General features: G+C 39.3%; 1 protein-coding gene across 6 annotated transcripts in view; it reads right to left on the bottom strand.

The window, feature by feature from the left end:
* glra1 (glycine receptor, alpha 1) overlaps positions 1-16,781 on the bottom strand; it is a 171,473-nt gene that overhangs the window by 116,272 nt on the left and 38,420 nt on the right. Inside the window, exons 2-3 of one of the 6 annotated variants that reach the window (XM_079670308.1) lie at positions 15,072-15,196; positions 1,794-1,832 (exon numbers count right to left, since the gene is read on the bottom strand). In XM_079670308.1, coding sequence (XP_079526434.1) covers positions 1,794-1,832; positions 15,072-15,196 — 164 coding nt within the window. Of the gene's footprint in view, positions 1-1,793; positions 3,490-14,792; positions 14,801-15,071; positions 15,221-16,781 lie in introns of those variants that run through there. The other 5 variants (XM_079670307.1, XM_079670305.1, XM_079670304.1 and 2 more) reach the window with 5 other exon arrangements.

A 16,781-nucleotide genomic window follows, 5' to 3' on the forward strand; every position in this document is an offset into this window, starting at 1 on the left:
TGTACTGTACTGTATACATTACCATTCTGTAAGCATTACCACTTCACTAAACAGTATTTTACTACACTTAACTGAAATAGACGACATTATGCTGTACCGTAATTCACTATATTATCCTATCCCACGTAGGGCTGCTCCGCATGTCTATTTTTTAACATTAAAAGCTTCAACAATGCTTTAATCCAGACATGAATCTAATTCTACAAATAGCATAATACACATAATATGAGTGTAACCTAATCTGTATCTACAACTCTGCAGAAAGGCAGTGTATAACCACAATGATTAGATATACAAATGTTTTAATTGTTCCAAAGTCAATATTATTGATGTAGCTTTAAACTACTTGTCCTGTATCTACGGCATTACTCTTTAGTGCTGCACTGCACTGCTCTAATGTAATTATATTCATTACACACTTTACTACACTTTACTACTGTACTGTACTAACACGATACACTATACTGCTGAACTGCATTTAACTGATTTGTGCCATACTGCAGTATTCTATCCAATATACTACATATACACTTTACCCAGTATTTCTATAACTTGCTATAAATGCTTCAATGCTACATGTCGTACTGTTTTGTTTTTTACTGCTCTGTCTAGACAATGTTATTCTTTGCTAGTTCCATCCTTTTGTGTTATACACTGTACAAAACTACACTATTACGAATACTAAACTATACAAAACTATACCATCCTATCGTCTAAGATGAATCTCAACTTATGAAAACAGGTGTGTGAGCAGATCTGAAGAGGAGTTTTGGAAAGATGCCAAAAATGTGTTCTGCGTGGAGCATCTTGTTATTTGGTCCTCTGCAGAACAGCAGGAAGACCCAAATGCAATGTTTGGGAAAACATTTGAGCTTTAAAGCAAAGGTGGAATCAGCATCTGCTGTGCTATAGCTGTGAGGCACGCTAAGCACACAAAGGGAAACAACACAACAACACATTTCACTACAGACTAGAGCTACAGTATGTTGCTGCAGTGGTACATCATAACTTCATCTCATGCTACTCTTACTAAAGTGAAGTAGAAACACATTTATGATCCAAACAATGCATAAGAAACAGCTTCTGGCCGGTCATGTTGCACGAGTCGGGATTTGGTTCAACTTGTCATTCGGAAAAGTTGTCCAATGCTACGGCTAGCACACTATGAGCTGCCAAGTCTCCAACAGAACAAAAGACTGCAGCCAAGTGGAAAAAGGCTTGTCCCAAAACCAAACATTACATCTTTACGACTAACAGAATGATAGTGAAGCTAACACCAGGTGTTAACTGTGTCAGCTGTGTTTCTATTTTTGCCTCCCTAAGGGAGACAACAAACTGTCTCTCAATTTCCAGAGAGGACTGACAGTTTTATGGAAACAGTCCTGTGACAAACAGCTTCATATTTGCTGTTTTGGAAGAATGAACTGTTGTTCCTTTTCTCCCAAAACAAATGTCGTGCCGCTGATTAAACAATTATACTTGGCGTTCAGGAAAAAAAAGTCTGTGTCAACACAATGAATTAAGCAGAGCAGGAAATATTGCTGATGTTTGGCAAATACAGTGTTCTGCTTGATTGCTCCTGTCACCAGATGTTCTCCAGGGATTTCTAGATGGGAACATTTGGAAACCTAAAACAATACATGAGAAACGACATACTACATACTTTAAAACCAAGAAGGAGTAACATTCAGAAAGTGCCGTGTCATCGCAGCAAACACAGAACCTTGGTCAGGGAATATCAGGAGAAGAAGAAAAAAAGGAAGCAAAAAGGGTGAAGAGAAAAAGGAAAGTACCTTTCTTGTGAGTGCCTTCATTTTTGGAGCCTTTGGGGTCTAATAAAAAAAAGATCAGAATTAAACACAGAGTATTCTAACAACAAGTTACCTACTACACGTTGTTTGTCCTCGTGAAGGAAAACAACCGTCTATCAAGGAGCGGACAAGACAGCAAGGCTCGATTATCTAAGGTGTCGCTCTGCTGCCAACACTCAGCAGGGGGGAGTGTTGGCAGGGGGGGGGAGACTTAGGGAGGGATAAAGGGAGGGGGCAACATACTGTGAAGGCAATAGCAGGAAGGAGGGATGCACAAGTCTGAAGAGAAACAGTCTACTGCCATTCTGCTGGAGAGGAGGCGATGCACTGATGATGAGCAGGAGGAAGAGGAGGAGGGTTGCAATGCAGATCTGTCAACAAGAGCTGAAGTAAGACTAGCAAAATGCACTAAAGGAGATGCCGAGAGAAAGAGTGGGAACGGGAGGAGGAGGAGGAGGAGGAGGAGGAGGAGGAGGAGGAGGGGGGGGGGAGAATGCAAAGACTACATGTCAAACTGGCTTCGTTTTGATTGGTGTCTCATTTGGCCTTTTTAGGAAACCTTTTGGGAAACAAGTTGGTGTTGCGTTGAACGACTCTCAAATGAAAGAAGTAACAATGTTTTTTTCCCCCCTCGAAATGGAGCCGTCACCAAATTCAATTATAGTCTTTCTCCAAATGTCTCCCATTGAAAAAGACAAAGGGTTTAACTTCCACCCCTCCCAAAAAATGTACATCTTTGACCACTTCCAAATGGGCACACATCATTTCCCTGGCTTCGATTTGATTGGTGTCTCATTCGGCCTTTTTAGGAATTGACACTCGTGTTTTTTGGGCAACAAGTTGGCGTTGCATTGAACGACTCTCAAAAGAAACAAGTAACAAAGTTTTCAAAATGGATTCTTTTTTCCTCCCTCAAAGAAATGGAGCTGTAACCCCGAAGGAATGGATACATGCTTTAGAAAACCGGAAATAAAATAATAGTCTTTCTCCATTTCAGCCGATTGACCTCAAATCAATGGCGCCCATCGAAAAAGACAAGACTGCTTCCATCCCTCCCAATACATCGGCATCTTCGACCATTTCCAAGTAGGCACACATCATTTCCCTGGCTTCGTTTGGATTTGTGTCTCATTTCACCTTTTTAGGAAAATATACTTGTCTTTTTTGGGCAACAAGTTGGTGTTAGGTTGCATTGAACGACTCTCAAATGAAACAAGTAACAAAGTTCTCAATATGGATTATTGTCCCCCTCGAAATGGAGCTCTAACCAAATGGATAAAATGATTTAGAAATCTGAAATTCAATTATAATCTTTCTTCAAATGGGCGCCATTCATTTGAAGTCCATTGGCTGAAATGGATCCCATTGAAAAAGACAAAGGTCTAACTTCCACCGCTCCCAAAACGACCAAATCATTTTACTGGCTTTGTTCTTATTTGTGTCTCATTTGGCCTTTTTAGGAAAATACACTTGTCTTTTTTGGGCAACAAGTTGGTGTTGAGTTGCATTGAACGACTAACAAAGTTTTCAAAATGGATTATTGTCCTCCCTCGAAAAAATGGAGCTGTAACCCCCAAGGAATGGATAAATGATTTGGAAATTAAATTATAGTCTTTCTCCAAATGTACGCCATTTATTTGAAGTCATTTGGCACAAAATGGATCCCATTGAAAAAGACAAAAGGTTTAACTTCCACCCCTCCCAAGAAATGGGCCACATCATTTCAGTTTCACCCCAGAAAGGGAACGTCTAGTCTCTGCAGAGCTTGATTCATATTGGAAAAAAGCCGACCTGCTAATGTCACAGAATTAGACGTTAAGGCAAAAAGATTGATTGTTCCTCAGTGATAATGCCCCCGTTCTTTGGAAGTTGCTCCTTTCTACAAAAGACTGTTGTATTATTGAAGAGTATTGGCTTATCGGATTTGTCTCTACAGTTTGAGAACGTCCAAGAAGCAAACACAGCTTTTACTGTCCTCTCAATCAACCCCACATCACTAGCTGTCAGCCTTAATGGCAGCGAAAAATACACCAACTTGAAAAGTGTTCATACCCAATCGTCTCAAAGATTGTGAACTCATAGTCCTTGTCTAGACTCCAGAAATATCTTCATCTAAAGGCCGACCGGTGAGCAGCTCTTTTCTGACCTTCACAAATGTCATGTTTTTGAGCAAATAATGATCACATCTGTGCGGGATGACAGAAAGTGTTTTTCTTTGCAATTAATTCATAACATCGCTTAGAAGTGTCAGCGAACAGCGGTGGGAGAAGTACGCAGATCTGGTACTTGAGTAAAAGTAGAAGTACGCAGATCTGGTACTTGAGTAAAAGTAGAAGTACTCAGATCTTGTACTTGAGTAAAAGTAGAAGTACTCAGATCTTGTTCTTGAGTAAAAATAGAAGTACCAGATCCTGTACTTGAGTAAAAGTAGAAGTACGCAGATCTGGTACTTGAGTAAAAGTAGAAGTACTCAGATCTTGTACTAGAGTAAAAGTAGAAGTACTCAGATCTTGTTCTTGAGTAAAAATAGAAGTACCAGATCCTGTACTTGAGTAAAAGTAGAAGTACGCAGATCTGGTACTTGAGTAAAAGTAGAAGTACTCAGATCTTGTACTAGAGTAAAAGTAGAAGTACTCAGATCTTGTTCTTGAGTAAAAGTAGAAGTACTCAGATCTTGTACTAGAGTAAAAGTAGAAGTACTCAGATCTTGTTCTTGAGTAAAAATAGAAGTACCAGATCCTGTACTTGAGTAAAAGTAGAAGTACTCAGATCTGGTACTTGAGTAAAAGTAAAAGTACTCAGATCTTGTACTTGAGTAAAAGTAGAAGTACTCAGATCTTGTACTTGAGTAAAAGTAAAAGTACTCAGATCTTGTACTTGAGTAAAAGTAGAAGTACTCAGATCTGTTACTTGAGTAAAAGTAGAAGTACTCAGATCTGGTACTTGAGTAAAAGTAGAAGTACTCAGATCTTGTTCTTGAGTAAAAGTAGAAGTACTCAGATCTTGTACTTGAGTAAAAGTAGAAGTACTCAGATCTGTTACTTGAGTAAAAGTAGAAGTACTCAGATCTGGTACTTGAGTAAAAGTAGAAGTACTCAGATCTTGTTCTTGAGTAAAAGTAGAAGTACTCAGATCTGGTACTTGAGTAAAAGTAGAAGTACTCAGATCTTGTACTTGATTAAAAGTAGAAGTACTCAGATCTGGTACTTGAGTAAAAGTAGAAGTACCAGAGTGTAGGAATACTCTGTTACAGTAAAAGTCCTGCATTCAAAATGTTCCTCAAGTGAAAGTAGAAAAGTATTCTCATCAAAATATAGTGAAAGACAGTAAAAGTAGTCGTTGTGCAGATTGGTCCATTTCAGAATAATAGATATGATATGTTTTATAATGATTGATCATGAAAGTGTTCTCAAAGCTGGTAAAGGTGCAGCTAGTCTGAATGACTTTGTATACTGCAGGGTAGCTGGTGGATTCACTCCAGGTGGAACTAAAGTCTGATTTAACTCTTGATTATATTTCACATCATTCATCCACATCTGTGAAGTAACTAAAGGTATTAGAGACATGTAGTGGAGTAGAAGTACACCATGTACCTCTGAACTGTAGAGGAGTAGAAGTACTAAGTAGCATAACATGGAAATACTTAAGTAAAGTTCAAGTATCTTAAAATTGTACTTGAGTAAATGTACTTAGTTACTTCCCACCTCTGCATTCGTTTCATATTTCTTTGTACTATGAACTGATTCCAGACAGACGTCCCCCTCGATACAAACAGAGGAGATTTCTTTCCTCCTATATCCCAGCTTTGTTGATTGATGTCCTATTTTACCTCCGAACCCCATTAAACCGGGCCTGGCCTGCTTTTCTGTACTTGACAACTGCCATTGTGAAGGATGGTGACCGCGCCGCGAAGAAGTCTGCGAGCGATATTGTAATCTGTCATTGTCAGCCTGAGAAAAAGGTGGAAATGGCTCCTAAGATAGATGGAAGGTATTCGTCGTGACCATGAACTGTTGTAGACAGGTGACTTAAACTCTATAATCTGCCTGAATCCATGAAAGGCAATTTTTCCTCTCTCTTCCGCGCACTGCAATCTCTCTGTGTCAGAGTTAAGCTCGGGCTTAGCCCCCCGGCCGAAAGCCTGTCGAACATCGAGCGCCTGATCCTGGCATTAAAACCTCCAACGCTTTGGTTTTCGGGGCTTTGCTGGCAGCGGGGGTCTCGTAACGGGAGCTAATTACTAGCACTGTGATGAATCAATTCTCCTGGCTTTGCAGGGGAGGGGGAGCTTGGCTGTGTGTTGGAAAACAAAGGTCTCTTTTTGTTAAATGTGAACAGGGATTTCACTAAATGTTTTGTTCCTGTCCTAGGTGTACTCCCTGGTTGCCAAACGATTAGACACATCTGCTATGTGCAGCGTGGAAACATTACCTTACTAGCTTTATGCAGGCGTGGAAGAAGTACTCAGAAAGTATTCCTTCGACAATTGCAGTTTTAACAAGAAAGAATCCATATGTTTTCTCCCAGTGGGCTGATTATGATGAATTGTGGGTCGGTTATAAAAATGTAGGGGACGCGAAACGGCCATTTTCGATCCTAACAATGTCAGAAATGAATTCAACATCATCGATAACCTCAAAAACAAACCAAACATTGTCCAAATCGGCCAAGCCACTTTTCAGCATATGCTTATTAATGCAAAAATAATGCAACTAATGCTCATTTGTATACAATATCTTGTTTTTCATTACTGCACACACTTTATTCCAATTCTATTTCTACGATTTCAACCATATTCAATGTAAATACAAATAGATTTGATTATGTTATGCACGTCAACACCAAGTCAAGTTCCTCGTATGTGTTAACCTACCTGCTAATAAACTTGTTTCCGATGCTAATTGCTTAACATGGTTAGCTTCCGGCAGTTTCTCTGTGCTGCTGACCCCTAATATACATTTATATCATAACACTTTGGGCTACTCAACATTTCCAGGTTCACTATGCTGACAAATAGACTATCATTGAGATTGAAACGGTGGGCTCAACATATTTCCCCTCCAGTTGCTAATTAGAGGTGTGATGGGATTGACTGAATGGCCTTTTTTTAAAGCAGTAGTCCCCTCCTAATAAACGTATTAGCCACGGACCAGTGGACTGCAGAGGGAGGAGGATGCAGTAATGAAGCCGTCAACTGTTCTTACACATCAGCCTTACATCGCCTGGAGCTAAAGAGAATCCACGTGTCTTACTATCTTTAGATCCAGAAGAAATAATAAGGAGGTGAGGTAGTTATAGCCTGAGGAGTTCATTCATTTGACAACACGGCTCATTTGGCAGATTTCTAATTACCAGTTTGATGATTTGTCTTTCAGCTCTTGAAGAAGTACGGAGCTCTACTTTTGGATTCCCAGTTGTGTAAAGTAACAAAGTAGATTCACTAAAGTACTTAAGAGAATTGTACTTTACTTTGTGTTGTGTGTTTGTACTTCTACTCCACAACAGTTCAGAGGTACATGGTGTACTTCTACTCCACTACATGTATTTAATACCTTTAGTTACTTCACAGATGTGGATGAATGATGTGAAATCTAATCAAGTGTTAAATCAGACTTCCACCTGGAGTAAATCCACCAGCTACCCTGCAGTATACAAAGTCATTCAAACTAGCTGCACCTTTACCAGCTTTGAGAACACTTTCATGATCAATCATTATAAAACATATCATATCTATTATTCTGAAATTGACCAATCTGCACAATGACTACTTTTACTGTCGCTACTTTCACTATATTTTGATGAGAATACTTTTCTACTTTTACTTGAGGTACATTTTGAATGCAGGACTTTTACTGTAACAGAGTATTCATACACTCTGGTACTTCTACTTTTACTCAAGAACAAGATCTGAGTACTTCTACTTTTACTCAAGTACAAGAGCTAAGTACTTCTACTTGTACTCAAGTACAAGACCTGAGTACTTCTACTTGTACTCAAGTACAAGACTTGAGTACTTCTACTTTTACTCAAGTACAAGATCTGAGTACTTCTACTTTTACTCAAGTACAAGATCTGAGTACTTCTACTTTTACTAGAGTACATGATCTGAGTACTTCTCCCCCCTCCGGGCTAACATCCTCTCCCCCCCCCCCCCCCCCTCCCATCAGTCGGACGGTCTTGAGTGCCCTCGTACGTTTGGCTGCCTTTCACCATTACCCTCTTCAATATTCCTCTCTTCGCTGCCCTTGCCGTCCCACCTCCTCCCGCTAGACGTTGAAGCGTGATCAATATTTTCGTCATAACTCAGGAGAGAGTCACCTCTGCAGCGACATTAAAATTCCTCGCTCTGTGCAATATAGTCCCCATCCAAATTTCCTGGCTGGGAAAAGATAGGGCTATCACCCAGAATACTAAAAGAGCAAGGAGACCTTACTGTGGGCGAGGATGTCCCCTAACTGCAGCACATGTCTATGTTTCCTTGTAGAGAGTAGCTCTGAGAGGAATACCGATAACAGGAGGAAGAGGGAGTAGACATTACAGTTTGTATCTCGGTGCTGCTCGTTCATGTGTGTTATACATAACAGCAATACTGAAGCCCACTGGGAACTGTGTTAGCATCAGTATTCTGGCGCTAAGCTAGTGGAAACAGATTCTGTGTTTGCAGAGTGAGATCCTGGATTGCACATCTGCAGTTCTTTCCAATCTCCTGCCGTAAGCAAATCCCTCCGAATCGGCTAGCCGTTTGCAAAGCTACCTTTCCTTTCCTTCCTTCCTTCCCTCCTCTTTCTCTCCCCCCTTCCAATGACCCATCCACTTCTCCCCGCCCTACAGCCATTCCTCCATCCCACGCTCATTACCTTAAACCCATTAATCCCATTAAGTAGCCATTAAACAAGTGCTGATAACACCAAATGAACGTCAAGCTCCGACGGCTAATAACCACAGTCCCAGCTCGGCACGTTCAACCCTGACAAGGAGAAAAGAGAGGCGGAAAAATAAACATGGAGGGTGTAGAACAACACAAGTGTAGTACAGAGTAGTGTCGCTGCGTGTAGTAACAAGTGCTCCAGAGAGAGGAGGAGAAAGGAGAAGCCAAATATGTAAATATACTGCCGTACGTTGTATATTTACTCGTGTCCGCTAGCCACGAGAAAGAGTGCGTCATTCAGCTCAAAAGCAAAGTGACACAGTGCTCCATTTAACCCTGATCATCACTGGGATTTAAGAGCAACGAGAAGAAGGCGGATTTGTGGGACCAACCGTGGGAGCAGCATGAAATACAAAGATTGTATCCTAAGAAGCGAACCCAAGCTAACGCAACCACAGTGGCTGTTGGAGAGAGAAATGAAAACCTGCTGAAGTAGACCCACAAAAACCCCCTGATGCTCTCTGGATTTTAAGGTCGCTGACGCGTTTAGGGTCTTTTCACCGAGTCCTGCCTCAGAGGAGGAAATGGAGGTGGCAGGAACAATAGAAAGCTCGTTCTGGTTGAACTCAAAACCAGAAGCTGGCTCGCGGTCACCGTGCTCGATGCCGCTCAGCGTGAGTGATGAGGAAGGACAAGGTTATGGCGGAGCGGGGGGGCGAGTCAGAGCTCCAGTCTGAGCCATTCATCAATTGTGCACACACTCAGACTGGAGAGAATTACACTCTTACTGGTGCAAACAGAATCTGAAGCAGAGATGGCAAAAGTACACACATCCTTTACTCTATTAGAAGTACAGATACTCGTGTTTAAAAGTAGAAGTACTGATTACACTTCTTTACTCAAGTCAAAGTAAAGAGGCTTTGAAATGTACTTCATTAAAAAGTACCCATAACTAGCAGCTGTTTTAAAGAGTACCTGACCTCCCTTTATATTAATAGAACAATAATGTCATTGTTAGCTAATGAATGTTTCCATGGTGACCAACGGCAACATGACAACGTTTTCATTGGTCCCTCTTCTTTAGAGAAGACCAGGAAATGATGGATACACGGATCGTGTTCAAATCAATAGGCACGCAATGACTCTAAATAATAATGATCACGCCACCAAACACACATTCAGACTAAAGGAACCAGCCTGTTTGGAAAATGAGAGAAGTAGAAAGTACAGGTATTTGGGTTCAACATATAAGAAGTAGAAAGTACAGGTATTTGTATTCAAAATGTAAGAAGTCAAAGTAAAAAGTTGTCAGAAAAATAAGTAGTGGAGTAAAGTACTGATACCAGAAGAATGTACTTACGTACAGTAACAAAGTATTTGTACTCCACTACTTCTATGTGGACGTTCGTTAGCAGGAATACTACGTTCACTACGTCTCACTCCTTCACTGCTGAGGAACTCTAAAGCCTCTTTTGATGCTCGGTAAACTCGACTTGTGTCTGGTCAACTGGTTCAAAGGAGTCCAATTTGTTTCACGAATCAGTGGGGTCGGTAAACAAGACTCGAATACTGAGGAGGGATGAGGAGAGGAGGGGGGATGAAGGTCAGAGGAGAGGGAATGCATGGGGCGTTCACTGTACTAATGGATATGTCTTTCAGCCTGGTAAATGGAAAATGGATGTTAAAAGAAAAATTCTTTCAGGAAGGGATGACAGAAGCATGGTAAAAAGGAGAATGTTGGTGGAAATGGAAAATGTAAGTGAAATTATGGGAAGCAGGATCAAATTACGAATATATAGATTACATTACATGGGAGAATATCAAAAATAAAAATGACTGATTGCAGTACAGAAGGAAATAAGCGGAATATTTTAATTAAATGATGGATTTATCAGACAGTAAAGAAAGGTATGACGCAGGTTAAACTACTGAAGAAGAATTAAAGATTGATTGAAGCTGACAGGAAAAGGAAAGCTAACCCATGGCAGAATAAATAAGGGCTAATAAATGTTACTTTAAGAAAACAACAGGGAAGGAATCAAGGTAATAAAACCCTGAAATGAATGAATGATGTGAGACGGGAGCCAAATGAAAAAACTAAGAAGCAGAGGAACAAATGAAAGAAGGACAAAGCAGGAAGAGAGAATGAAACCACGGACGAACTCATAGATTATACATGTGTCGTCCTGGATGTGTCAGAAGTGTTTGCTCTCCTCTGTCTCCCGTGGAGGAACCTGCTAAATCAATCGGAAGCTTCTCTTTTTTTTCTTCCTGTCCTCACAGTGGACCCCCGGTCATGATCAGTGTCATGTCCTCTCATGCTGGCACATCTGTAGCTTGCGGCAAAATATCTCTTCCCTTTTTCCCCTGTTGCTGCTCGGCAGAATTAACGGGGCTGGTGCTAATTGGATGAGGTGTGTAGGCGGCGGTATATAGAAAATCACATGCTCTTTACAATGTAGCAGATTGAACATTCCGGAATCCAGACGCATTCCATTGGGACGGAACACTCTAACATTCCAAAGGGAGTTCGAGAACGACGTCCCTCTTGTTTGTTTTTCTTGCTGCGTACCATTTGCATTTTATAATAATAATAATAATAATAATGATAATAATAGTAATAATAATAATAACAATAATAATAATGATAGTAATAATAATAAAATAATAATAATAATAATAATAACAATAATGATAATAATAGTAATAATAATAATAACAATAATAAAAATTGGTAGTAATAATAATAACAATAATAATAATAATAATAATAATAATAGTAATAGTAATGATAATAATAGTAATAATAACAATACTAATAATAATAATAATATTAATAATAATAATATTAATAATAATAATAATAATAATAATAATAATAATATTACTACTAATAATAATTATAATAATAATAACCATAATAATAATAATAATAATAATAATAATAATAGTAATAATAATGATAATAATAGTAATAATAACAATACTACTACTACTAATAATAATAATATTAATAATAATAATATTAATAATAATAATAATAATAATAATAATAATATTACTACTAATAATAATTATAATAATAATAACCATAATAATAACCATAATAATAATAATAATAATAATAATAATAATAATAATAATAATAATAATAATAATAATAATAATAATAATACATGGGATTTCTATACTGTTTTTCCTAATGCTCAAAGAAGCTTTACATAAAATCAGAACAGAAACAATACAAAGAAAACAAAACAGTTAAACCATAGTCCTAATTATGATCTATTGTGATGGTAAGGAATTCATAGAGGAGGTAAGAAATCAGATTACTTGCTTTGTATCCCTTAATTTAAAGCTATGGACACATCATATGCCTCTTAATTTACACCGCACAAGTTAGCCATCAAGCTAGCATTGAACTAACTAGCTAGCACACTATCTAGTTAGTGACTGGTTTTTGATTAAGTATGATATTTACATCCTGGTTTTAAACTGGAAAGCAGTGTAAGTGTGCTTCATGGCTAGCTAAGACCACAACTTTGCCTGAACAGGGTTAGAAAGCGGGTCACGGTTGGGTCAAAGTCAACGAGCATCTTTTACAGATTGAAGCTCTTTAAGGACATACAGTATAGAAAGAAGGGCGACCATGTTCTAAAGAGGGTTCGATTGCTAGTTAATTGCAGGAGAAGACCTTTACCATGACTTGTTAAACTCTCGCCAGATTGTTAAGGTTAGGCATTGAACTTTAATTGTTAAGGCTTTCGAAAATCAAGGGTAAGCATCAAGATGAGGCCTTCAGATCTTTGGATGGATTGCTAGGTAATAATGTTGCTAGTAACCATGCTTAGACACCACCATTATTTATGCTTTATCAGTCTTTTGAGTATATGATGATTCCTAGCAAACAAATTGACATCAAACCATCGCCTTCTAAAACTGCAATTCCAAAATCCCATTTAGAGGATTAAATTTAACAAGGTACTAACATCTGTTGTGTTTATTGTTATTTACTAGTTATATTACTATTAATATTATTAAACCAAATAAGGGTCTTTCAAACTAGGGTTTCAGGATGACTATGGGTACTTATGGATCATTCTGCACAATTCAACATTAAAGTAAACCTCAAAATCTTAGCATGTTTCTCTCCTCCATTTATTGACTATGGAACATTTATGAACTGTTGCCCAAGGGCAGTCTTCCACTTTCACCCCGACTGCTTCCCTCTCCTTTTGTTCCCTTTTCCTCCAGAGTGTATTAAGGAGCTGTCAGGCTGTTTATTTCATGAATGTGATTAATGCAGCGGCGTAGTTAGCTGGTCGGGGACAAACACACAGAAACAGGATGAGCATGAATGAGCAAGAGAGCTCACGCTACGCCTGACAGCCGTGACCGAGGGTGGAAACTCACATCGGGCTCCGACTGCTAACAACCACACAACGAGCAGATTACATAAAATACGTCCTGAGTATCTTCATCACAGATTGCTTTGAAACACAATAACCCCAAAAGAAGAGAAAGAAACATGAATTCTAATTATTTTAAGGGTCGTTTGTTGTGTTGGAAATCATCAAAGCTTGCTGACGTCAGCTGGAGGTTTGTTATTGTCTAACACACTGCCAGAGAGCACTTTCCTCTGCATCTAACTTTCTTTATTACATCACATTAGAAGAATGGAAAATATATAAAAGCCATCAATTCAGATAACTGTCCTGTCGGGCTGTTCAAATCCTGATGTGTAAAGGTCAACGCAGCACGAGTCGCAGTAAATCTCACTGGATTGTTGCCAAACTACAGCTGAGGAGAAATCAAATTCAAAAAATAAAAATGGTCTCCAAAATTGACTCGTGAAGATTCCTCGCAGTGCATCCGATCAAATTCTCAGCCGGTCAGGAGGGACGTTCTGCAGCCGCGGCAGTTTAATAATACACACTTTGGTCACGGTAAAACCCCCCCACCCCCCCCCCCCCCAGTTGAGCTGCGATATCCCACGAACACACCAAATAACGGGTTATGCCATTATGGGTTCAGCAAAAAAAAATTAAAAAAAAGCTCCATGGCAGCATTCACTAACATAAGCTGAGGTTCACTGCTGCACATTCCCGCAGTCCTGTGTGCTGGGTGTACAAAACATTAGGACACCTATTCATTTCACCTGTTATGTACTGTATATTAAAAACATATATTACATCACTCCCCCGGGTTTTATTAGTTCCAATCGTGGAGGTTTAAAGAGGTTTTATTCCTCTAAGTTAGCGATTTGCTGTAGCCAAACCCTCAGCTGATTGGTACAATTCCAATTTGAATAAAGCCAATTCTTAAGACAATTTACAAGAAGATAGGAGTTTTATTTTCCAGATCATCAAGGAAGATGCTTCTAAGTTATGTTAAAAAGTTAATAAATGTAGGTATATGAGACAATACATAATATACTGGCATTGGAGTGGAGACTTCAACACAGGAAGGTGGAATATCGTAAGGGTGCTAATGTTTTGTACACTCAAACTTAATGAAAGTAAATATACAGCATCCATTCTGAAAACTAAGACATGTCAGTATTTAACATGCAACAAGGCTTTGTGAAATTCAAGTTTGTTCTGAAGCACTGAAAGGTCTGTCCGGTCCAATTACTCCAACAGTTTTGGATTTTTTTTTAGAACGTCTTGTATTATTCATACACTTTAATGAATATGGAGGGTTGCCCCAGTTTTATAATGTGGTACAAACGTATTAATGTCCAACTGTGTTCCCTAATGAGAGAAAGTTTAATATAGAAACCTCTGACATGAGTCTTTATGGGAGCTTCCATTCAGGGAGAGGTCATTATTATATTAACATCATCACCAGAATCATCATCATCATCATTATCATGAGATCATTGAGCAGCAGACTTGTGGGAGAGAGCCACATTGCCTTGACCACCAAAACAAGCACTCGGTTATTGTGTGGATACCAAGGAATGCAGCCAACTAGCACCATGATAACAAGAGATCCCAGATATCTTAACGGGATGTTGTTGACCTATGGGAGGCTAGAAGTGCAGGGAAAGGGTTAGGGGTTTGGGGATCTAACACCTGGGTGTATACATGTTGAACAATGGGCACATTTACCTTTGTGGAACACTGCAAAGAGCAAATGAAAGAGATCGACAAATTGAGAACAAACGAAAAACATTGAGATGATTAAAACACAAAGCAACAGAATTGTAGTAACATCTATGTACATCTTTGTTAATGAAACACATGAATACAAACCTTCCTTTGCGATTGATAAACCCTTAGAAAAGGCATTCACAGTAAGACAATGTAATGAAATGCAGAAACAACACATTACCATTGAGTCGTTACTTTTCCTGATTTATCCGACCGAGCCATAGAGGCAGCTCCTACCTTTAAAATTCGGTCGAATTCTGGCGTCGTAACCCGAGACTTTGCCCATGAGTTTGTCCAGGAACTCGGAGGGCGGCATCGGGGTGGCAGCTTTCCTCGCCGCAGCTTCTTTCGATGCTGCCAGGCTAGAAAATAGAATGGAAAATGTGCTGAGAAAAAGAAAGACAAAGAAGAAAAAACAATGATTATAATGAGAAAGAGAACTTTTGATAATAAATACATTAGAAAACACAGTTAATCATAACACTTCTCTGTATGAGTTGTTGAGCCATCCAAAGTTATTTATAATCTTCAACGGCATTAGCCGCGTTCACACCGCAGCACTTTTCCCACTTTAGTTCCGATATAGTTCCGAAATGTTGCGTTCACTCCAAAAAGAGCCGGAACTCAAATGAGTTAATCAGAACCTTTTTACCCGCTTTTCCATCCCTGCTAGAGAGCAGGGACTTTCGTGGGAGAAAAAGGTTCCTCTGTCTGATTGGCTGGGCGGATTGCAAACCACGCCCCGTAAAACTCCCAAAAAGATTTGTCAAGTCGCCATTTTATTATCCTCGCATTAGCATTATTAGCATGAGCCCAGCGCAGAAATGCAGAGAGACTAACTTATGGCAACACAAAAGAAAACATGGGAGCGGTGGAGATGAGGAGGTGTCGGCATTCTGGCGATTTACTCTGAAGGCTTCTGTAGAAGCTGCTGGGAGTCCCATCAGCTTCTACTGAAGCCAGTCCCCAACTCCGGGGACTTCCGGCCGGGGACTTCGGGTGGCAGTATACGCCGTGAAGTTGTTTGCGGCCTGCCAGTAAACCCAAAGCAGAAGAAGAAGAAGTGACGTCAGCGGCTTCATTTGCCTAATCCTCCCTCAGGGACTTATTCCGGTGTGAACGTGATCTGTACTTAGTTCATCAGAACTAAAGAGTTCTGATGAACTAAGTTCTGATGAACCTTTGTGGGAAAAGTACTGCGGTGTGAAAGCGCCTATTATATGGATACAAGCAGCCAAGAAACTGATCATATTATCTGTCCTAAGCGGCTAACCCTAATCATAACCCAAGGCCTCCGGTCAACAACTACTGCACTCTAATGACTCAAAACAGCCTTGATTAGCATTATGTGCCACAAATGCGCACCTTAAAGCCTAAAAGCCTGTTTCAAACATGTTTCAACAATCCTTTCTTCAAGGATTCATCAAAAAACCTTCATTTCCATAAGTGGAAAACCAGCCTTGATTCACAAAATGACGTATTCACTGTTATTTCATGTGTTTTTTGCTTCTCATTTCAATCTTCTGTTTGTATTCATTTCAAATGTCCATTTACACAACTTCCAATTAGATTAATTGGCACAGACTAATGCCCCACCCCAACACGACATTGCAATACATCACCAAAAGGAAATGACAGTATTTCATGGAAGACAAATTCAATAACATGGGGATGAATAACAAAATCAGAACTTGATTAGCATTAAGGATGCCACTTAAGCCTCAAGCCATCAAACATGTTTCAAAAATCCTGTCTTCCAGAATTCATCAAACTTCATCCCTATAAGTGAAAACCAGACTTGTTTCTCCAAATGACGTAAAAACACCTTTTTCATAGATCAATGTGTTTGTTATTGTTAGACATCTTTAGCTTGTCATTGCTAATATCCATTTCTACGTTTTCCAATGATATTACGTAACACAGACTTTTACAGCTTAATGTCTCCTC

This window comes from Notothenia rossii (assembly GCF_949606895.1).
Source record: "Notothenia rossii genome assembly, chromosome: 3".
In the NCBI taxonomy this organism is placed as follows: Eukaryota; Metazoa; Chordata; class Actinopteri; order Perciformes; family Nototheniidae; genus Notothenia; species Notothenia rossii.